At 37.3% G+C, this 23,824-nt stretch overlaps 1 protein-coding gene across 2 annotated transcripts in view; it reads right to left on the bottom strand.

Annotated features, from left to right (window-relative positions):
• Catsperb (cation channel sperm associated auxiliary subunit beta) overlaps positions 1–23,119 on the bottom strand; it is a 221,365-nt gene extending 198,246 nt beyond the window's left edge. Inside the window, exons 1-5 of one of the 2 annotated variants that reach the window (XM_006515929.1) lie at positions 22,973–23,119; positions 18,357–18,435; positions 15,355–15,443; positions 12,395–12,535; positions 9,621–9,681 (exon numbers count right to left, since the gene is read on the bottom strand). In XM_006515929.1, the coding sequence (XP_006515992.1) occupies positions 9,621–9,681; positions 12,395–12,535; positions 15,355–15,443; positions 18,357–18,435 (370 nt within the window). In that variant the 5' untranslated portion in view covers positions 22,973–23,119. The remainder of the gene's footprint in view (positions 1–9,620; positions 9,682–12,394; positions 12,536–15,354; positions 15,444–18,356; positions 18,436–22,972) is intronic. The other variant, NM_173023.2, reaches the window with a different exon arrangement.
• Between the last annotated feature and the right edge of the window lie 705 nt (positions 23,120–23,824).

Below are 23,824 nucleotides of genomic sequence, written 5' to 3'. Positions count from 1 at the left end.
CTACAAAACACCAAGTAGATTGGACCAGAAAAGAAAAGCCTCCCACCAAATAATAATCGGAACACTAAATTACAGAATGAATAAGAATATTAAAGCTGTAAGGGAAAAGTCCAAGTAACATATAAAGGCAAAACTATCATAATTGCACCTGACTTCTTAACAGAAACTCTAAAAACCAGAAGATTCTGTACAGCTGTCTTCCACTCTATATGCCAGCCCACACAACTATACCCAGCAAAATTCTCAATCAGCATAGAAGGAGAAACCAATATGTTCCATGAAATAAAACTAATTTAAACACTATTTTTCTACTAATATACCCTTTCAGAGGATACTACAAGCAAAGCTCCAACACTAGGAGGGTAACCACAACCAAGAAAGCACAATAAATTAATTATGTCACAACAAACACAGAAGAAGAGAATCACACTCACATAATACCGCATCCAACCACAAAAATAACAGACTGGATACATAAATAGGATCCAATATCTGCTGCTTACAATAAACACATTTCAGCAACAAAGATGGACACTACCTCAGCATAAAGGGCTTGAAAAAACTTTTCCAAGTAAATGGTTCCAAGAAACAAGCTACTGTAGCTATTCTAATACCCAATAAAGTAGACTTTTTACCAAAAGTATCAAAAGAGATGGGGAAGGATACTTTATACTTACCAAAGAAAAATGCACCAAGATGAAGCCTCAATTTTGAACATCTATGTCCCAAATGCAAGGGTACCCATGTTCATAAAGGAAACTTTACTAAATCTCAAAACACACATTGAACCCCTCACAATAACAGTGGGAGACCTGCACCCAACTCTCACCAATGGGCATGTCATTGAAACAGAAACTAAAGAGAGACACAATGAAACTAAGAAAGTCATGAACCAAATAGGTTTAATAAATATATACAGAGTATTGCACCCCCAAAACAACAACAAGATATATCTTCTTCTCTGCAATTCACAAAACCTTGCCCAAAACTGACTATATAATTGGACACAAAACAACAATAGAAACAACAGAAAGCCTACTCACTCGTGGAAACTGAATAACTCTCTACTCAATGATGCCTGGATCAGGGAAGAAATAAAGAAATTAAAGACTTTCTAGAATTCAATAAAAATAAGGCACAGCATACCTAAATTTATCAGACACAATTAATGTAGTGCTAAGAGGAAAGTTTATAGCACTAGGCGCATTGTGTTGATATCAAACAGACAGGTTGATCAATGGAATAGAATTGAAGACCAAGAAATAAACCCACACACCTATAGACACTTGATTTTTGACAAAGAAGCCAAAACCATTCAATAGAAAAAAAGAAAACATCTTTAACAAATGGTGCTGTCTTAACTGGATGTCTACATGTAGAAGAATGCAAATAAATCCTCCACAAACATTCCTGACACAGTCAATGATGCTCTGGAATGCTTGCAAACAGGAACCTTGCATAACTGTCCTCTGAAAGGCTTTACTCAGTAGCTGATTTAAACAGATGCAGAGACCCACAGCCAAACATTGGATGAAGTTTGGAGACTCTTAGGGAAGAGTTGGGGGACAGATTGAAGGACCTGAAGGGTATAGAACTTCTCAGGAAGACCAAAGGTGTCAACTAGCGTGGACTCCTGGAGGATTTAAGAGACTGAGCCACCAATGAAAGAGCATGCATGGATTGCACCTAGGACTCTCCCAGCACACATATGTAGCAGATGCACAGCTTGGTCTTCATGTGAGTTCCCCAACACCTGGGGGCTATCCCTAAAGTTGTTGCCTGTATGTGTATTATGTTTTTCTAACTGGACTGCCTTGTCTAGCCTCAGTAGAAAAGGATGTGCCTAGGCCTGCAGACACTTGCTGTGCTAGAGTAAGGGGATACCTATGGGAATTCCAGACTCTCAAAGTAGAAAGGGAAACAGCCATGGAGGAGGGAGACATGGGGACAACAATCAGGATGTAAAGTGAATAAAATTTTTTATAAATAAATAAATTAATCAGTTTTTAAAAGAAGACATGTCAAGGCCAGCTGGTATCTAAAACATGCATTACTAATCACCATGGAAATGTGATTCAAAACCATAGCACACTATCTTTTTATCCCTGTTTGAATGACCATAATCCAAAACGCAAAAGATAATAAGTGATGGTAAGCATGTTGGGAACCAGTAACCCTTAAACACTGTTATGGGGGTATAATGCAAAACAACAAGGAGAGTTCTCAAAATACTAAAAACTTTCTAGCAATCTTGTTACTGAGCATGTAGTCAAAGGAAGTAAAATCATTGTTTCAAGGAATGTCTATCTGCCTCCATCTTATTTTTGTAATACTATTCACAATAACTAGAAAGATGCCTTGAAGCCGGGCAGTGGTGGCGCACACCTTTAATCCCAGCACTTGGGAGGCAGAGGCAGGTGGATTTCTGAGTTTGAGGCCAGCCTGGTCTACAAAGTGAGTTCCAGGACAGCCAGGGCTATACAGAGAAACCCTGTCTCGAAAAAAAAGAAAAAAAGAAAGAAAGAAAGATGCTTAAACAACAATGTCCATTTTTATTAAAATTCTCAAAACTTAATAGTTACCCACATTAGTGCAAATAAATACTATCTCCTTTTGTTATTTGAGACAACATGGATGAATCTGGAGGATATCATATTAGGTGAAATACCCCAGGCATAGAAAATGACAAATACTGGTACTATCTCATCCACACATAGAATATAAAGGCTTTGCTTTTATAGAAAAGAATGGAATGGTGGTTCCTAGAACCTTTGATGGCTAAATACTAGGGAGACATAGGATGATATAAGTCATGGACACATTATAACTACATAGCGAGACCCAATCTTAAAATAAAATATTGATAGCTAATTTTCATCCCAGTATAAAAACCTTTAATGTATTTTATTTAAGGGTAGATAGCTAAATTCTATGGTTAAACACTGAAAAATTTACAGGCATGGATACTGTCCCAGGAGTAGAGGTAAAATGGAATCACAAGAGTAAGTAACATAAAATGGAGAATAGGAGGAAATAAATAAAATACCATATATGCAACAAACTTCACTAGTTCCATTTGCAAATTGGTAGATATCAATAGACCCAAATAAACAATTACACTAAATATACTTGGTCTAGAATATTAATTAAAATTTTATGCATTAGATGTAATATTAAGATTGAAATATATTTTGATTATAAGAAAGTTCATTTTAAATATGGATTGTATATGCTTTAAATGTCTTATAAAAATAAAGGAGGATGGCTGGTGATGGCATCAAGTTGCGAGTTGCTGTATTGACTGCAGCCATAGATCAAGATTGCGACTGAGGCTGAGGCTAAAATGAGGGCATATTCTTAATGGACATTTATAATGAAATGGAGAGCAATACTAAAAGATCTTATGTAATTAATAAGGCAAATCTCCACTAACTGATCAATAAATTTAATATATTCCAAATGTATATGTACTTGTATTTGTATATGTATGTATATGTATTTGAGGTAAGAGTATTTTTTTCATAGACTTAAACAAGAAACTCTAAAATTTCATGAAAGGTCACAATAAATACAAAAACCAATTTAATTTTGAAAATGGTCAAAGGATAAAGCCTAACATAATTCTAAGACTTATTATAAAGATCTCAAAAAAGAGAGGTGATGAAAAGACAGGGACAAAATTCAGTTTGGGGAGATGGCTCAATGAGTAAAAAACTTGCTGCACAAACTAAGGGATATGAGTTCAGATTCCAAAATCCCTACAAAGGCCAAGCCTGATAATAAACTCTTTGATTCCCCCCACTGGATGAGGTATAGATAGATGATTTTAGAGGCCTTGTTGGCCAGCAAGTCTAGCTGAAACAGGTTGTTGGTTGTTTAGGCTCAGTCAGAGATTATATATCAATAAAATAAGGCGGAGAGTCAGAGAGTAAGATGCAGGATATTGATTTCTGGCTCCACATATGAATGAACAGACAAGTCAACCTGAACACAGGAGTACGTACACAGAGAGAGGGTGAGTGGGAGGGGAAGGGGAGGGAGAGAAAGAGGGAGACAGACAGACACACAAGGCTGGGTTAAATATAAAGTTATAAGAGGACAGGTCAAATAATCCCCTATTACACACCAGAGACTAACAAATAATAAACCCAGTGCCAGGTATGAATAACTCCTTTTGAAATAGTTGGCCAGTGAGTTTCCAAAGGCCCCTTAAACCATGTTTTTAGTTAACCTCTAGATTTTAGAACATGATAGTTAGATCCCTTTGTTGAAGGCACTACATGTTTGAGTCACAGAACGTGGTGAAATTAAGCTTGTGTGGATTTAGAAGCTTTAGCCCTTTTGATTAGCTTTCCTAGTAATGGTAGATCCTATGCAAGCTACTGGAGAATGAAAGTAATTATCTATTATACCCAGCTGTGAACCCTTCAAGCTGCAATAATGACAGAGAGAAATGCTCACAGGTTCCAAAGTTGCATGAACATCATAGGAATAATCAGCCATTTTCTGGTTGGATTTAAGTCCCATTCCACAGAATGAAACCTGCATCTGGCACCATTAACTATGGCTTGATAGGCTAGAGACCATATATTTCCTACTAAGGAAATATAATCACAATCACAATGAGATGCTACAAAACACTTATCACAGTTCTAAAGCACACACCCTCCTACGCATCTATGGTTATTATAACACAGTGATCAACAATTGGAAAAGGTACAGAGAATAAGAGATTGCAGGTTTTCAGGCCTGAGCAGGTATACTGTAACCTCACCTTGAAGGCTCAAGTGTCATTACAAAAGTGGGAATAGAGAAAGAGTTTAAGAGCCTAAAATGAAGGATGATGAGAAAAAATATTATCTTCTGGACACAACAAACTTCCATACATTCATCATGACAAGGACAAGGGTGTACCCATACATATACACAAAATTAAGTGTAGTGATCTGTGCAAACCCAAGCCAAACCAAATCTCATCAAGAAAAGAGGAGTTGTGACTGTATTCTCTATTCTTGGTTATCAAATTTCCAATGTCTAAAATCAAGTAAACCCAAGCTACTGGGAAAACCTGTCAGAGAATTTTCTCAATTAAATGGTTTGAAGTAGCCAGAAACACATTTAATATAGATATTTTGAGGTGGGAAGATCCATCTTTAATCTGAGCTATTACCTCCTGGTGACAGTCTACATAAAGAATGTAGGAAGAAAGAAGAAGGCTTTGCTCTTTTCCTGCTTGTCCTCTCTATCCCTGGCAGGTTTATTTCTTCACTGGCAGTAGAGTTCAGGGTTCCAACATATACTGAAGACCAGCTGATACATATAGCCTCACAAACTCTCTCTTTCCTCTCTCTCTCTCTCTCTCTCTCTCTCTCTCTCTCTCTCTCTCTCTCTCTCTCTCTGTCTCTCTTTCTCTCTCTTTCTCTCTCTCACACATGCGTGCGCACACACACACACACACACACACAGAGTATACACATATTGTTTTTATTCTATCCATTCTATTCTTCCCAGCCCAACCTGACTCAGTGCAAGGCAATGTGGCACAGAGTTACTGAGTAACCTGGAAGGCACAACAGGGATGGAAGTGGAGCCAATCACTGCAGCCAACCGCTGCCCATACTTGCTTCCCTTCACCAGAACCCTTGCACCAGGCCTGGCCAGAGATCTCCATGGAAAGCCTCTGGTACTCAGGCCCACAAAATAATAAATAAGAGAATAACAAACTGAAGAAATATTCTCAATCATGTGAGAAAAGTGTTTATATCCTAAATATGTAAGAAACTCAAAATAATTTTAGATGAATACTTTACTGAGCAGCAGATAAACACAAAAATATGTAGCAGAGGATGGCCTAGTCGGTCATAAATGGGAGGAGAGGCCTTTGGTCCTGTGAAGGCTCTATGCCCCAGTATAGGGGAATGCCAGAGCCAGGAATGGGGTTGGTGGGTGGGTTAGGGAGCAGGGGGGAGGGGCGAAGGGATAGGGGATTTTTGGAGGGGAAATTAGGAAAGGGGATAACATTTGAAATGTAAACAAAGAACATATCTGAAAAAATTAAAAATTAAAAGGTAAATAAAAAAGTGTTGAGCTGGATAGATGGCTCAGTGGTTAAGATCATTTGATGCTTTTGCAGAGGATCCAAGTTCAATAAGATGGTTTAAAACCTTCCATAACTCCTTCCAGCCATCTGCACTCAGGAGCTGGGGCTGTTCCACACAGATCCTGCCAGGGGAGAGCTGGTCTCCTAGGAATGCTGACACCAGCTTACAGGCCCACAGGAGGGATAAGCTCAAGCCAGAGACAGCAAGACCAACTAACACCAGAGATAACCAGATGATGAAAGGCAAGTGCAAGAACCTTACCAACAGAATCCAAGGCTACATGGCATCATCAGAACCCAGTTCTCCCACAGCAGCAAGTCCTGTATACCCCAACACACCAGAAAAGCAAGATTTGGATTTAAAAATCACTCTCATGATGCTGATAGAGGACTTTAAGAAGGACATAATTAACTCCCTTAAAGAAATACAGGAGAACACAAGTAAACCAGTAGAAGCCCTTAAAGAGGAAACACAAAAAGCTCTTAAAGAACTACAGGAAAACAACCAAATAGGTGAAGGAATTGAACAAAACCATCCAGAATCTAAAAATGGAAATATAAACAAAAAATCACAAAAGGAGACAATTCTGGAGATAGAAAAAAACGAGGATCTGAAAATTAACAGCACCAGTCCATATGTAAAATGTTGAAGGGGAACTTTCATGGGCTCCACTCTTAAATGAAGATATAAAAGCAATTATGTCTGACAAGACAGGGAAATTAGTATCCTGCAGGGCTGAGCACCCTTCTTGGTTATCTAGTGCTACACAGCCAACCCTAAAAGGAGATAAATACATGTATAAGCAACATTAAACAAACTCATATTTGTCTGTTGTGTTTGTTTATTCACTCATATATATGTTTGAATATGTTATATTCAATAAAATCTAAACAAAAGAAGTCTAAGGTTTGAAATGGAGTTGGGGCTGTATAGGAGAGATTGAGGAAAAGATAAGAAAGAATGAAATAATGTAAATACAGCACATGTATATGAAATTAAAATGCAATAAATGTTTTCATTTCCTTAAGGTAAAATTAAGTCAGTGTTTGCTTCTAGCACATACCATATCTAAATAAGTTTCCCAGCATTTTTCACCTATAAGAGTATATTTCATGACTGAAGATGCGTTAATTTGGTTCACTAGCTTAATATACCCAACTACTGGAATTTGATATTCCTCTTTTTCCACTCTGAGTATTTACAGCAGTATGTGATTTTCCATTCACCACTTACCAGAAGACTCCACAACAAAATGAAACATCACCTATTACAGCCTATAACATTTTTAGATTAATTCCATTTCAGGAAAGTGTATCAATGCCCATTTTCCCCAATACACAAAATGTGTTTGCTTCAAATAAAGGATGGTGTACTGTCTTAGGTTAGTATTTCTATTGCCACAATAAACACAGTGACCAAAACAGCAAGTTGGGGAGGAGAGTTTTATTTGGCTTGCTCTTTCACGTCATTCACTGCTCATTGTCTAAGAAGTCAGGACAGGAACACAAACAGAACAGGAACCTGGCGGCAGGAGCTCCTGAAGATGCCATGGAACAGTGTTTACTGCTTGCTTACTGCATGCTTCTGACTTGCTCAGCCAAGTTTCTGACAAAACCCAGTACCACCAACCAGCCCAGGGGTGGTCCCATCCACAATGAGAAGGGCCTCCACAATCAATAACTAATTACAAAAAGGTCTTACAGGCTTGCCTACAGCCCATCTCATGGCAGTATTTTCTCAACTGAGACTTTCTCCTCTTAGATTACTTTAGCTTGTGTCAAATTACCAAGCACAGTATTAACATTGCACGTGTTAGCACAATCAACTTGTAAAGTCAACAAATAAAGTGCTCAGTTACATTTGAATTTCAGATAAGCCACAAATAATTTTTAGAATATCCACACATCTATATTGGACATTTACATGATGTTTTATGGCACTCCTCCAAATAAAAGCATTTCCCCCTTTGGCAGTAGAAGGGTGGCAATCTCCAGCATGAGCCATAGATCTAGGACAGGAGAAGGCTGAAGAGGGTCTATGGAGGTGACTCTAGCTGAGACTCCTAGCATTGGGGATATGAATCCTGACAAGGCCATTTACTGTAGCCAGGATATACTCCCCTTTAAGGGATATGTACTGCAACCCATGCTCAAAACCCATGACCCAAAATGTATCTTTGTACAGGGACAAAAAACAGAGACTGAGGGAATGGCCAACCAAAGACTGCCCTAAATTGAGACCCATCCCATGGGCAAGAACAAATCCTTAACACAATTAGTGACACTCTGTTATGCTTGCAGATAGGAGCCTAACATAACTGTCCTCTGAGAGGCTCCACCCAGCAGCCAACGGGAAGGGATACAAAGACTCACATCCTATTATTAGATGGAACTCAGGGAGTCTTATGGAAGAATTGGGAGAAGCATTGAGGGACCTGAAGAGGAAAGGGATTCCACAGGAAGACCAACAGAGTCAACTAACCTGGACCCTGGGGGCTCCCAAGGACTGAATCAACAACAAAAGAGTAAACACAGGCTGGATACCTCCTGCATATATGTAGTAGATGAGCAGCTTAGTCTTCATGTAGGTCCCCCAATAACTGGAGCAGGGGTATTGCCCAAAACTATTGTCTGCCTACCTGTGGATCTCTTCCCCCTAAATGGATCACCTTGGCTGATCTAATTGTGGAGGATGTGCCTAGTCCCTGAGCTACTTGGCAGGAACTGACAGGTTAGTGTGGGTGGATGACACCCATAGGGGCACTTTCCAGAGAACAGGAGGATGGATTTAGGGCGAAGATTTGCATAAAGGGGTACAAGGAGGAGAGGGAGGCTGATATGGGGATATAAAGTGAATAAATAAACACACGTTTTAAAAGTGAAAAATTATTTGATTAGATATTAGTTCATAATATTGAATAATACATATCTTATTTTGAAACAAACAAACAAACAAACAAAAACCCTACAGAACAAAATTTCCTCCAGAGGGCTTGCCTTGGGTCACCAGCTTCAGTGGGTTAACCAAAACGTATAAACCAAGAGCAGAAAGGAAGTTTCCTGGGTGCTTCCACCCAGCAATGTAAGGAAGTAAATATTCACTGAGATAGAGGCTGATGGGGCATCCCTGAAGATAGAGATGCTCTGACTGTTGGTCTGCACACGTGTTTGTAGAGAGCTACAGTGCTGTAGGTTTTGGAGACTCACAACCCATGTGAGGGTGGGCTTTCTGGTGATACATCTGCATTTGTGTTAGCTGTGTTTCTCATGAGTAACCCCTCACAACATGCTTAGTAAGCCTCAGGAAAAACACAGTTCACCAAAATGGACATGGTGCAATAGTTGTTTTCATCTGTTGCTCACGTCCTTTCTGGAACAAGTAGACATGCAAGTTGTATTTCTCCTTTAAAAGTCTGTCACATAATAGCTGAGACAAGACCTGACTTATTATATCAAGTCAATGCTGCTAAACTTGGCAATGCAGGCCCATGAATATAAGAATAACTTGGATCACTCTTACCTGTGTTTACAGTGATGTTTTGTCTAGGAATATCAATTAACCACTCAAGACGATTACTGAACTTGAAGACAGAAGAAATCAGATTACATTATTTTGCAATGTTAATAACAAAACTTATCTTGGCACATTCTGTTCAATATTTTTAAAATAAAATTAATTAACCATATCCAAATACATATGCATATGTATGCCTATAAGGAAAGGGGTTTCACTAGCAAATTTCACTGTTAGGGATTTTTTTTTCCATGTACACTCACAGATGAGTGAAATGGCACATACTCAAGGATATTTTGCATCATTGATTGTAATAGCAGATTGATAGCACTGTTAGTAAGATATATAATTATATAGCTGCATAGAGCAGCCCAAGAAGCACAAAGCTGAATCATAACTGATTTCATAAGTCACCAAGGAATGGGGCTGGCAGAACATTTGGGAATTTAAGAAGGAAATTCCAGGAAAAGGAGAACAATAAGAATGGGGAAATCTAAGATTTACAACAGAAAACATGTCTAAGTCCTCCTGCTACACCAGTCCAGAGAACACCCCAGAAAAACTTTTAAAAGAAAATCAATGGAGCCAAAATCAAACCACAAAGATACTAACCATCAGAACTGAGGTAAGAGAGTTTGCAGGGTTTTTGATTGTTACCAAGGAAATCATCTGCCTTTTAAACTGACAGTAAAAATAGCACATCTTAGAAAAACAAACCAGAATCCAGAGTCAACACATGCTAGCTTCAGTGTCCAGTCAACAACAAGAAGAAACATCATAGGAAAATAAACAGACAATTGGAATGATATTATGGGGGAAATGAAGACAATCAGTTGACTTACATTTCAGTGAACAGACAATGGATTAAATGCTGTTCTTAGAAATCTGTGCAAGACACAAGAAAACTGTCCTACTGAGTGAACACATAGGTAATTCCAAACAGTATAAAAGGAACTCAGACAAAGCCACATGCAAACAATAAGGCTGTGAGGATGGTAACTGAAGTAAATCCACTCCATATAGGACCAATAGGAGACTATTGAATAAGATCGATAAAGAAATCCTGAATTTAGAGATATATACAAGCAACCCAATAATACAAGAGAAGAAGGCAGGAGCATGGCTGAAGACAGTACCAATGTACTACAGATTTTAAAAAGTTAAAAGGGGACTTTAGCATTTTTACCATAATACATGAGATACTTCCTCAAATAAAAAGAAAACAACATTACAAAGCAAACTCAAGAACAAAAATGGTACATATTTGAGAGAGTATATTTAACCTAATGCAAAATTTACACAATATGTACTTCTATATGTACTTCTTCATCTGATACCCCACTAATATGTACAATTTTTATATTTTTATGCATCAGGTAAATTTAGAAAAAAATGAAAATGTCTAAAGAAGTCTAATAGTTTTAAAAACTTGTAGGTGGGACAACTCTTGCCTTCCAAAATTCGTATAATTAGAGTCCTAAGAAGAAAACAAACAAAGGGGCAACAAACAATACAGAAATAATTATTCAGGGCTTCCAACATTTGGCAGGCACAAAATATGGATCTCAGATATCCAGTCAGGAAGGTAGAAAGAGAAAAATTTAAACATGTGAAGAAAAGGATGACAAATTACATACAGAGAGAATGACTAAATTTAAAGCCAACTTCTTATCAAAAAACAATAGTACTAAGAGCCTTTAGAATGGGGTGTTGCAAGTGCTGAAAGAAAATTAAGTCAATGAGAAATAGTATATCTGACAAAACTATCTTTCAAAACTTAGGTGACTAATAAAATTCTGTTAGAAGTCACAATATGTTTAGAAAAGTTGTAAAAGAAAAGTACACAAAAAATGAAATGTTGGGAAGAGATTTAATAGTGTAAATAAAAATGAATACACTTGAATACCACATGGCAATGTTGGCAGAAATCAAAGGAGATCTACTAAACAGAACCATGTCTCACGGTTATCAGTTGGAAAGTCTACACTATAAAAATGCCAGTCTTAACCAACTTTATTTGCAGATTGAACACAGTCCAAGCAGACTATTTTGTAGTCACTGGCATGGTTGTCTTAAAACTAAGGAAATCAAAGGGACTCAGACTAGGCAAAAACCAGTCAATTGAAGAAGAGTGAACTGAGGTTTCTTCAAAATGTAGCACAATGCCATGATATTAAGATCACATGCTATTAACATAAGGGTTAGACACACAGATCAGAGCACTAGTATAGTTTTCAACAGAGATGCTAAAAACATTCCATCAGGGGAAAAAAGTCAAACAAAAGCTCTTCCTCCTCCATATAAGATGATGGAGTGCACTCAAAACAATAACCAAAGCATCCTGGGGCTCTGCCCACATGCTCTGAATGGCCATGATGCACTAAAAGAAAAGTCCTTAGTCACCAGGGAAATGCAACTCAAAACAACTATGAGGTTCCTTCTGATACCAATCAGAATGGCTAAGATCAAATGTAAGACAGTTCATGCTGGCAAGGATGTGGACCAAGGGAAAAACTCCTCCATCACTGGTGAGAGTCACACTTGTACAACCACTTTGGAAATCAATTTGGAGTTTTCTCAGAAAACTATCATCACTTTATTTGTGTTCTAATTATTTGAAAAAAAATCAACAGCATATTATATCATACTATATTACTGGATTTAAAACATTTGTAGATATACAGTATTACTGATTTTTTTAACTTGTAAAAAGGCATCCAATAAGAAAGAGTGTGCTTCTTAATAATAACATACCATAGAATAAAACAAAACATAATTACCGGAGTTAATTTAAAATAGTAGCCACCGTAGAATGTACTGTTCGTAATTATCATGTTGGGAGCAAGGCCTCCTGATGTAAAGAGACCCAAAATTTCCTTTGAAGGACTTTGATTTTCATTTCTGAAGAAACAGCGGACTTTCTTTAGGAAAGAAAGAAACATAACAAGTAATGAGACCTTGATATGAAGAAGCAGAATTCATTACTGAGGAGAAATTTGTGAAAAATAATGGCTGGTGAAGACTCCTGTCTTTAGTGAGTCTCATCTACATAGGGGAAAACTGTTTACAAGCATGTCCTCAGAACTCAGTAACTTGTTAATTTTCCTAAGATTTTTCACTTCATCTGTATAAGAGTGTTCTTAGCCATAAAAATAGTGAGCTTATATTTTTCATACTCAGAAAATGAAAATTATCTAATCATGCATATAGAAAAAAATGGGTGCCCTTGTATTTGGGACATAGACATCCAGAATTGAGAGTTCATCTTGGTGGACTTTTCCTTTGATGAGTATGCACTATCCTTCCCCATCTTTTTTGATATATTTTGGTTTAAAGATTATTTTATTGGATATTAAGAATTGCTACACGAGGTTGTTTCATGGGACCATTTGCTTGGAAAATTGTTTTCCATCCTTTTACTCTGAGGTAGTGCCTGTCTTTGTCATTGAGGTGGATTTTGCCTATGTTTCAAAATGCTGGGTCCTGTTTACATATCCATTATCTTAACCTATGTCTTTATTGAGGAATTGAGTCCATGAATATTGAGAGATATTAAGGACAAATTCTCTTTTAAGGTTGTTGCTTCCTGTTATTTTTGTGGCTACAGGTGGAATTATGTTTGTGTAGTTATCTTCTTTTGGGTTTGTTGTGAGAAGACTAATTTCTTGCTTTTTCTTGGGTGTCGTTTCCCTCTTTGTGTTGGAGCTTTTCTTCTATTATGCTCTGTAGGCCTGGATTAGTGGAAAGATATTATTTAAATTTGGTTTTGTCATGTAATATCTTGGTTTCTCCATCTATGGTTATCGAGAGTTTTGCTGGGTTTAGTAGCCTGGACTGGCATTTTGTTATTTTAGAGTCTATATGACATCTGGCCAAGCTCTTTTGGCTTTTATGGTCTCTGTAGAGAACTATGGTGTAATTCTGGTAGGTTCTCCTTTATATGTTACTTGACCTTTCCCCCCTTACCACTTTTAATATTCTTTCTTTGTTCTATGCATTAGTTGTTGTGATTATTACGTGATGGGAGGAATTTCTTTTCTTTTCCAATCTGATTTGTCTTCTGTAGGCTTCTTGTATGTCCACGGGCATCTCCTTCTTTAGGTTATGGAAGTTTTCTTCTACAATTTTATTGAAGATGTTTCCTGGACCATTGAGTTGGTAATCTTCACTCTATAACTATTATTCTTAGGCTTGGAATTTTCATTGTGTCCTTTGTTTCTTGAATATTTTGAGTTAGGAACTTTATGCTTTTTGTATTTTTTTGACTTTTGTGTCAATGTCTTCTCTAGTACCTTCTACATCTGTGATTCTCTCTTCCATCTCTTGTATTCTGTTAGTGATGCTTGTATCTGTTACTCCTGCTGTCATTCTTAGGTTTTCCATCTCCAGGGTTATCTCCTCTTGTGCTTTCTTTAATGTTTCTATTTCCATTTTTATATCCTGGATGGTTTTGTTTAATTCCTTCATCTCTTTGATTGTGTTTTCCTGTATTTCTTTAAGAGATTTATGTGTTTCCTCTTCAAGGACTTCTACTTGTTTACCCATGTTCTCCTGTATTTCTTTAAGGGAGTTATTTATGTCTGGCTTAAAGTCCTCTATCATATTCATGAGATGGGATTTTAAATCTAAATCTTGCTTTTCTGGTGTGTTGGGTTATCCAGGGCTTGCTGTGGTAGGGGGAACTAACTTCTGATGTTGCCAAGAAGCATTGGTTTCTGTTGCTTATATTCTTGCACTTTCTTCTCACCATTTGGCTGTCTCTGATGCTAACTGGTCTTGCTGTGAGGCTGTAATTCTGGAATCATGGTTGAGTCAGAACTCCTGGGAGTCTAGCTATCTCTATAATCCTGTGAACCTGAGATTCTGGGTGTGTCAGAGCTCCTGGAGGTCAAGCTGCCTCTTGGTGTGGGTAGAGCTGGTGGAGAACCAGAGCTCAGGGTCTGCAACCAGGCTCAGATGTAAACCAGAAGGTCCCTGACACTATTAATAATACCGTGTTATCCTTGGAGACAGAAATCTAGTGTAGCTTTCCTCTGAGAAGTTCCACACAGTAACTGTTGAAAACAGGTGCAGAGACCACAGCCAAACATTAGGTTGAGCTCAGGGGAGTCATATAGAAGATTTGGAGGAAGGATTGCGGGATCTGAAGCAGATCGGAACTCCACAAGAAGACCAAAAAGAATCAACTAACCTGGAACTTTGTGGGCACCCAGAGACTGTATCATCAACCAAGGAGGATACACAAGCACTCTATCACTGAATTAGCCTTTACCAACGGCTAATATTCTGCTTTATTTAATTTTGCTTATATCATTGTTTAAAAATCTCTCAACAGTTAAATCATCCCTTCTACAAAATTGCAACTGCTACATGATCCTTCTTATACAAGAAAAAAAATATTTCTTAAGGTCATGTGAGGTATGTTTCTCTGACAGGTTGCTTCTATCAATCTTCAAAAGAACACATTGGATTCACGTTAGATGAAGAGTGTTGCAGTTGGTTTAGAAAAGAAAGGTAGGCATCACTTGCTTACAGCAGTCACAGAGCATGGCTACCCAGGTTGCTCAATGCTAAATGAATATATACTTCCCTATCTAACTACAAAAACAATTCCATAGAGCCTCACCTTCCTGTGTCGACAGTGGAAGGTACTTGAGAGAATACAGTGTGATAGCTTTTCTACATGGGCTTAAAAGGAACACAAAGGGCTATTATAATACATGCAGTTGGTGGACTTTACCAAATTGTCCATGGTAAGGAACAACTTGATTGTATGCAGACCTGTGAGAATCCCTTCACCGGAACAAGAAAAGTAAGTTCGCTCCTTACCTAAACAAATAGAAAGAAACAGACCAAGGTAGAAAGACTTATGTAAAAGGCACCACATTTTATCAAACTGACAAAACATTTTAAAGGAAGAATTGCACATTTAAAGCTGGGTATGGAGTTGCATATCTGTATTTCTACCTCTCAAGAAGTAGAGGAAGGAGGATCAATAGTCAGAAGCCATTCTTGGCTACAGGAGATTATGTCTTACTTACTTTCCATCCTCCACAAAAGCAGAATTGCAGTTTTGAACTCACTGACTTTAGAGAACACTCAAATCTTGCACTTTTTTCTTCTTAAAGCTATACTATCAGGAGTCAGGAACAACTTCTTGGGCTAGAGCATTAAACTTGATGTTACTTTGTTTATTTGCTTGTTTAAAAGCCTCTCATCACTTGAGTAGAATGGTCATATCACTCCTTACACAAACTGATAATGGAACAATGGTCCTGAATATAGTTAAAAAAGATTCTTTCATAAGGTCATGTGATACATGTGTCTCTTGACAGGCTAAAGCATTAAAATATAATGCAAGTTACACTGGGCCATGATTTCAAGTTTGCAGAGGGTGACAAAAACCAGGTCATGACTCTTCGGTTCCTCACTCTTGTTTTGAGCATATGATTAATAAGAACTGGAGTGTGGAGAAAGATTTGGTGATTTTGTGACAGGATTTTATAATCTTGGCTTGACTTGTCATGAACTCACTATGTAGTTCAGGCTGTCCTCTGAATAACTGACACCATCCTTTCCTTACCCAATTAAGTGCTGGGATTGTACATTTACACCATCACAACAGGCTAGAAAGGGAATTTAGTGCCTATAAGAAAAATGGAACGAGAGAGGTGACATCTTTAACAATTTAGACATCACAAAAGTGTAATTCCTGAGGGATTGTCTGTTCCAAATAGAATAAGGAGATACTCTGGGGCAAACTTGGAGAACCAGTGTCATTTATTAAATGCATGCATTGTTCTGCTCACAGTTACACAGGTATAGCAATGAACATGTAACCAGAGGCAACAAAACTCCCTTCTCTCACCACCAATTCCACTCACACAGTGCTATTGGAAGAGATCAGAAAATGCTACCCTAAGGCACTTTGGCATGGGGATTATTTCAAGCTTAAGAAACCATATTTTTCCTTTCACCAAAAAAAGAAATGTCATTGAGTCTGCTCAAACCTACTAAAACAGTGTTTATTTTCCATCATTTCCCTCCTATATATATCCCAATAGACTCATGCTCTGTTAACCATCCCCAAACCCCCTTTCCTTCTATTCTCCCATCTCCCCAACTTGTTACTTTTTTTGTTGGTATGGTAACTAGCTTATTGAATTAACCACTTCTTTAGGAATTCACTGATTTCTCAAAGACCTCATTGCTCCATAAATATTGATATCAAATGAAATCCATGTTTTGTTCCCTTGTTGGCCTATCCTTTGTTAGATTAAGAACATCAGCCACAGAACATAACAGAATAATTTTTTCCCTAAAAAGTGTTTCTCACCCCATGTTTCCATATTGATCCAAATTCCAGCTATGGTATATCACTATCCCACCTAGTTTATTAGATTTAATTAAGAAGTAGGGATAAATATCTTTTATCCTGAACATGTTTTGTACAATGTGGTTGTTTCAGAGTTATTCTCAAATTTTCCTATGTAAGGATATCATTACTGGTATGCATAGCTTCCCAAGGATTGTAGTTTGACATCAATATCCCTTTGCCTCATATACAAGAACCTGTGATATACACCAGTTCTCAGTCTTACCAAATGGTTGAATTGTCAGACTGAAATATGCACTGCTTCCCTCACAAACTCTGCAAGTTACCTCCTCCAAACTATTTTATAACGTGTGTCATTTTGCTACTTTTAAAGAATTCTCTTTGCCACATTTGCATATACAAATTCGACCCATTTTAATGTCTTAGATGGACTTTTCTCATTTATATAAAGCCTTCCTTAACAACATACTTCTCCATAGCCAGATATAGTCACACTTTTCTCTGACATCCGTCCTTCTAAGACTCTCCAAGATTGGCTTATATCCACATGTATGTTGAGTATCTCTTACTACAATGTGAGAACTAAAAACCTGGATAATAAACATCTCAGCAATTCTGCAACACATCTGTGAATAGGTCTGAATTCTCCATAACCACTTACTAAACACCACTGTATCTTAACATGCACTCTAGGATGCATGAGCATCTCACAAGTGTACACAATATGAACATCAATTTATCTTGACTTTAACAATGAAATTTTCAGGCTGAAGAGATGGCTCAATGGTTAAGAGCGTTGACTGCTCTTCCAGAGGTTCAGAGTTTAATTCCCAGCAACCACATGTTGACTCGCAACCATCTGTAATTGGATCTGATGCCCTCATCTGGTGTGTCTGAAGACAGCTACAGTGTACTCATTTAAATAAAATAAATAAATAGTTAAAAAATACAATAAAATATTATTGTAAAATTTAAAACAATACACAATTACATAGATTTTTCTATTTCCTTATTAAAATTTTCTTTATAAAAGTTTGGCAACATATTTCCATTTCCATATTTCTTTCACAAAAATTCTACTTTTCATTGACTAGTCCGATAACTCACTCATGCACACAAGAATTTTATATCTATTAAAACAATAAGTTAATTCTTCTTTTAACATGAATCATTCCATGACTTGGAGGTGAGAAGTGCTATAACAAAGGTCTGCAGACACAACTTAGTAAGAATGGGTTCACAATAATTTTAGTACACACCTGCACCACAGTAAAAAGGTAATGCATGAGAATGACGAGAAAACTTTCCAGAATGAATGCTAAATGAAAACTATTATAACTAAATGGGGAAGGAATATCAATATGAATACCTAAGAAGGAAATAACGAATTATAGTCTGAAACTTACCCTTATTATGTATTACTCCTGATGAAAATACAAATACATTCAAAAGCACCAGCATAACATATATAAGTGGTGACTCCATCTGTTGAAATAAATATAAATAATTTTCATTCAGTTATTCTGAAAATACTATTTTGAGGTTTTAAAAATAGAAGCAACTAACACAGAGGTGAGAAAATATCATTTGAAATGAAAAATTATTTTCTATTTGTGACAAAACCAGATGATAGGGCTGGAGTTCGAGTGCATACCTGGTAAGCATACAGCCATGAGTTTGAGCCCAGCACTCAAATCAAAATTGGCCAACAAACACAACCCTGCTTTTTACTATTTTAACAATATTTTGAGAGAGATAGTCTACATAGTTCCAAGCATTCTTGCCTGTTGTATCTACAGCAAGAATGCAAGTCTCTGCTGCTCTTTATCCATGGTTTTTTCACAGGTTCCTGTTTCGAGCAAATAGATGTAAGGGAGTTGCAAGAGCAAGCCGGTTTCTTTGGTGACTCTCCTAATATTAGTGTTCTTCCCCTGTGATGCATCTCATTACCTTGAAAGTATCATTTATAACAAAATTCACATATTCAAGTCCTAATCCCTATGATGTGATCCTAGTTGGAGAATAAGGTCATTGGCAATGATCTAACTGAAAATGTCTAGTGTCCTTAAAAGCTGAGAAACTTGGGCACAGAGTTACACAAAAGAAAGCTGAGGCAAAGACAGAGTCGAATTCATGGGAGACCATAACAGATCTACAAATTCATGGGAGACCAGAACTGATTTTCCCTCATGGCCCCTAGGAAATCAACCATGGAAACCTTTTGGCCTCAGGCTTCTGGCCTCCAGACTTGTGGAAAAAATTCTTTGGCTTAATCTGCTCAGTGTGTGGTGCTTTGTCATAGAACCTTAGAAAATGCTGTTGGACTTTGTATGTGAGGGAATTGAAAAGAGCTTCACACTGATACTCTGCCTATGCTTTTCTCTGTGAGTAATGATGCCTTTTGTCTCTTACATAGGAATCTAGTGTCTTTTGCCAACATCCAAAAGCAGACACTAGACTGACTCGTCAACTTTAGTAGACTGAAATCTCAGACTCTGCAGAGCTCCTGATAACGGCTCAACTAATTAGGGGTTTCCCTCCTTCAAAATTTGATTTGCTTATTTAAGAATATTTAGTGAACAAGGGCTCAAATATCCATTGAAATTTTGAATTTATCATTTTCATATTATCAAAGAGGTCTATTTTATTTACGCAGTTATTTTTAGAGAAAGGGTCTCAATGTTCTAGGCTGCAACTCACTACAGACACCAGTCTGTTCTTCAAACCATAGAGAAATGCCTGTCTCTGCCTCCAAGTTCCAGGATTTCAAAGGCATGTACCACCATACAACCTTTGAAAACTTTTTAAAGTACATTATTATTTGTTCTCCACAAACTAATGGTAAAGTCTTATTGTTGAAGACTTACATATTTCATTGAACAAGAAAAAGCCAAGTTGAGCCTTCATCTCTACCAACTAGAGTTCATAGTACTGAAAGGTACTTTTGCAAGCTATTGGAGGATAAAGGCAACCACCAACCCTCTATAAACAACCCTCTGGTTAAATCCAGTTAGAAAGTGATTGGGGTTATAGCCTACTCCATGATATTCCCAAGAATCTGAGGCAGAATAGATAATGGTACTAGAGGGAAACCAAATAACATTGACTCCTATCAAATTTCTGATATACCTATCAGAATAGATGGGTGCCTCAACTCAGCCATCACAAGAGAAACTTCCTATTGCAATAGGTGGGAACTAACACAGAGACACACAACTGAAGAATGTGCTAAGTGTGAGAGATTTTGTAATATTCATTCCTAAAGGAGGTGTTTTCGCCTCCTCAAACCATGCCCCTCAAGGCTCCGCAAGCTATGTTAAAGAGAAAGTGAAAAGATTTTAAGAGCCAGAGGTAATAGGTGATTCCAAGGAAACGGTGTCTGCCAGACACACCAGGTCTGATCTGTACATGAACACACGAACACAGTGGCAGCATGTCCAGGGCATGAGCAAGTTAAAGCCAGCTGGGATGCCAGCATTGAGGAGAGGAACGGGCATGTCTTCCATCCATAATCAACAAGCTATCTCCCAATGACAACAGCTTGAAAAGGAAAAATTAGTTTCTTTCCATGGAGTCTCACTGGGTATACAAACCACACCTCAGGTTAAGTTTAATGTCTAGTAGTACATGGTCAACACAAAATAAACTCAATGGTGATTTTTTTTTAAATCTCATATTGCTTTGTTTTGTTTTGTTTTGTTTTGTTTTTGGCTTGGGTGTTATGGTTTTCCAAGTTTATTATGACTTTGTGTGTGTGTCTCTGTGGGCGTGTTTCTTCTGTTCTTTCTCTTTCTTTTTCTTTTCTTTTACTTATCTGTTTGTTTCTTAAAGGGATAAAGGCTAAAACGGTATGGAGTAGGGTGGGGAGATGAGAACGATTTAGGAGGAGTTGGTGGTGGAGAAGCTCTGATCAGAAAATATTGTAAAAAAACATGTTTTCTCAATTTTTAAAAAAGTCCATGTTTTCGGTCTCTCTATGAGTCAAGTTGTCACAAGGCTAGAGGAAAGAGCTATTATGTTAAAGTATACCAGCGTGGTGCTGGACTCAATTATGTTTTTGTGTAAGAATAAGTTAAACATTATGTTGAGATATGGTTATTGCTTAATTTAAAAATAGTGCTCCTGTCAAAAATCTTGGATTATTTACCTAACCATTTAAATTAAATTATATAACACCATTAGAATCCACCAGCTTTTCTCTTTAGTTTAATGAAAATACATTATGACCTAGGTCCCTAGTTCATTTGACCTATAGTATTGCTATCCATAATGTTGCTCTAATCTTTTTATTAGGTAGGCATAAAATTGCTAATTTAATTTTATTGGATTAGTCTATGGCTTATCTTAGACAGAAGAACTAAGAACTTACTGAGAAAGACTTTAAACATTCATGTAGTAAAGAAATCTGAGGGAGTTACAAGAGAGACATGTCAGAAGTGGGCTCAGGTTCCCTTTGACTCTTACTAACTGCACACCCCCTTTTTCGGGTTTGAGCCTTTCTACTTATTCTTTGAGTTTGGTGACAGAATGCACTTTGGGGTTCCTGGTGGGTTAAATGACCTGCTGCCATAGTCTCAGACATTTGAACACTTGGACATGATGTACATCAATTGATGGCACTGTTAGGAGCTTTTGGAGATGTCACTTTGATGGAGGAAGTGTGTCACTCAAGGTGGGCTTTGAGTCTTCAGTCTTTCTGTTTTCTTCTTGTGGTGCAAGGTGTGAGTCTTCAGCTTCCTGCTCTTTCTCCATGCCTTTGCCCTGCTACCATAGACTCTAACTTTCTGGAACCACACACCCAAACACACTCTTGCTTCTAAAAGTTGCTTTGGTAATGTGATTTTTATCACAGTAATAGAAAAATAACTAACAAAAACACATTTCAAGTTCATTACTGCCTAGGGACAGATGATCTTGGAACCATGATCTTTGTACTCCATGGGTTTAATCAATACTAGAAGATGCCACAAAGTAAAAAATTCAAGGATATCAGAAATATGACTATAGTTGACCTATTAGTAAACTGGGTGACACTTAGCATTCTCTCCTTTATCCTTCAATATAGCAATACATCCTAACTTGAAATTCCCTCATTTCAACAGTCACTTTATATCTCGAGAGACTGTCTAAATTTTAGCTTGAGTTAACCTTGAACAATTGAAGTACTTTTGAGTATGTTGCTTTTCTAAGTTAACTTTTTATTCAGTAAGATTAGTGTCACAGCTACTCCACACTGTCTGTAATGCATTTGACAGTTTCATTACAGAAAAGTACTTCCTTAGTTCTACAACTTCTTCATTCTGTTATATAAATTTCAATTTCTTACATTCAAATGTTACTTCTTATCAGGCAATTACACTATTTCTTTCACTAGTCAGTTTCAAACCTGGAAACTACATAGTGATACATGACAAAATCTTTCACCCCTTTTTTCACCTTAAACTAGTAAACTGACAACAGCTGAACAACTCTAGGACCCATGCCTTTAATTATTGTGGCTTTTATATAACTGTCTATGACAAGTCACAGATTTGGAATTTCCCTTCCTTCTGGTACCAAACACTGAGAACTGTAGGAGAGAGGAGCCTAACTTACCTCCATCTGGTTCATTTGTAACTATGCCATTGTCGTAGAAAAGTGATTAATTTAAGTTAATATTATAGCAGGGAGCTTATTTTAATATTTATTACTACAATTACATTTAATTGCTACCTAATTGCCTTTTCTTTTTATCCTTTACCCATATTTCTTCTGTGTAGAGTCTTTTCTGTAGACTGAAGATCCAGTATCAAAAAATGAATTTCCAGTATCAAAACCTCAATTTACCCAAATGTCTGAGACAAACAAGATATTTGGGATGATTTTTGTTATGTGACTGAGAACATTGTAATATCAACTAGAGAAGAAGCCTAACTTCTTCTCATTTGAATCACTTGCAGCTATTCCATTGGCACAGAAAAGTGATTGCATCAAATTAACATTTGAGCAGGAAGCTTATTTTAATGCCTTTCTCTACAATTACCTTTAATTGAATGTCTTCCTCGGTGCCTTTCTTTTTGGCTTTGTGTTGTTGTTTGTTTCTACCTTAGCCTTGTTTCTTCTCTACAGATTGAAGACCCAAGTATCAAGAGCTGAGTTTTCACAGTTAACTGCCTAGCAGTCTACCTAACTTTGGTAAGAGCCAATCAGCTGCTACTAAGTACAGAAGCCTGCTAAGAACAATCTTAAAGGATAGGCAGTTGGAATTTCCAACTGACTGCCTCTATCACAAGTATCAGAGATTTTCTGTGGAAAGTTATGAGAAGCAGTACTTTACCAAGCCTATAAGTCTTAATATAATATCTACTGTAGAGTGTTAGGATGCTTATTGAGTACTTAAGGAAAACCGTAACAGCCAAAGGGTCATTCTGTCTCCAAATACTAAAGCTAAGGCAGCCATCAGGGAGAGCTTCATATCTGTCTCGAAAGAAAAATAGGCCTAAGAGCTAATGACTTGCAAATGAACTTACTGAAAGAAAAACAAGCAAGCACACAGGGTGCAAAGCCTGGGAAGAACTGTATGTGCACAGAATTTCCCATTTTCTCCCATATTCACTGCTGCATGGATGCTCTCTGTTGGGTGTGCAGACTCACTAAGGGTCCCCAGCATAAATCCAAATGAGTTCCTCAGTACCAAATAGTCATAAATGGGCACAAAGCTGACAAGTAGTATTGCTATGATACTAGTTAACCCAATTTTATAATCATGCTTTACTTCAAAAGAACTGTCACCTGCTTGTATAAATATCACAGAAGAAAACCGCTCTCAGTTTAATGTGTTCTTAGAAAGACTTTTCTTCTCCCCTGGTGAACTTGAATGAAAGAAGTTAGTCTA

Source organism: Mus musculus, chromosome 12, assembly GCF_000001635.26.
Source record: "Mus musculus strain C57BL/6J chromosome 12, GRCm38.p6 C57BL/6J".
Classification (NCBI taxonomy): domain Eukaryota; kingdom Metazoa; phylum Chordata; class Mammalia; order Rodentia; family Muridae; genus Mus; species Mus musculus.
The sequence above is the reverse complement of the archived record's forward strand: the minus strand, read 5'-3'. Positions and strand labels throughout refer to the sequence as shown.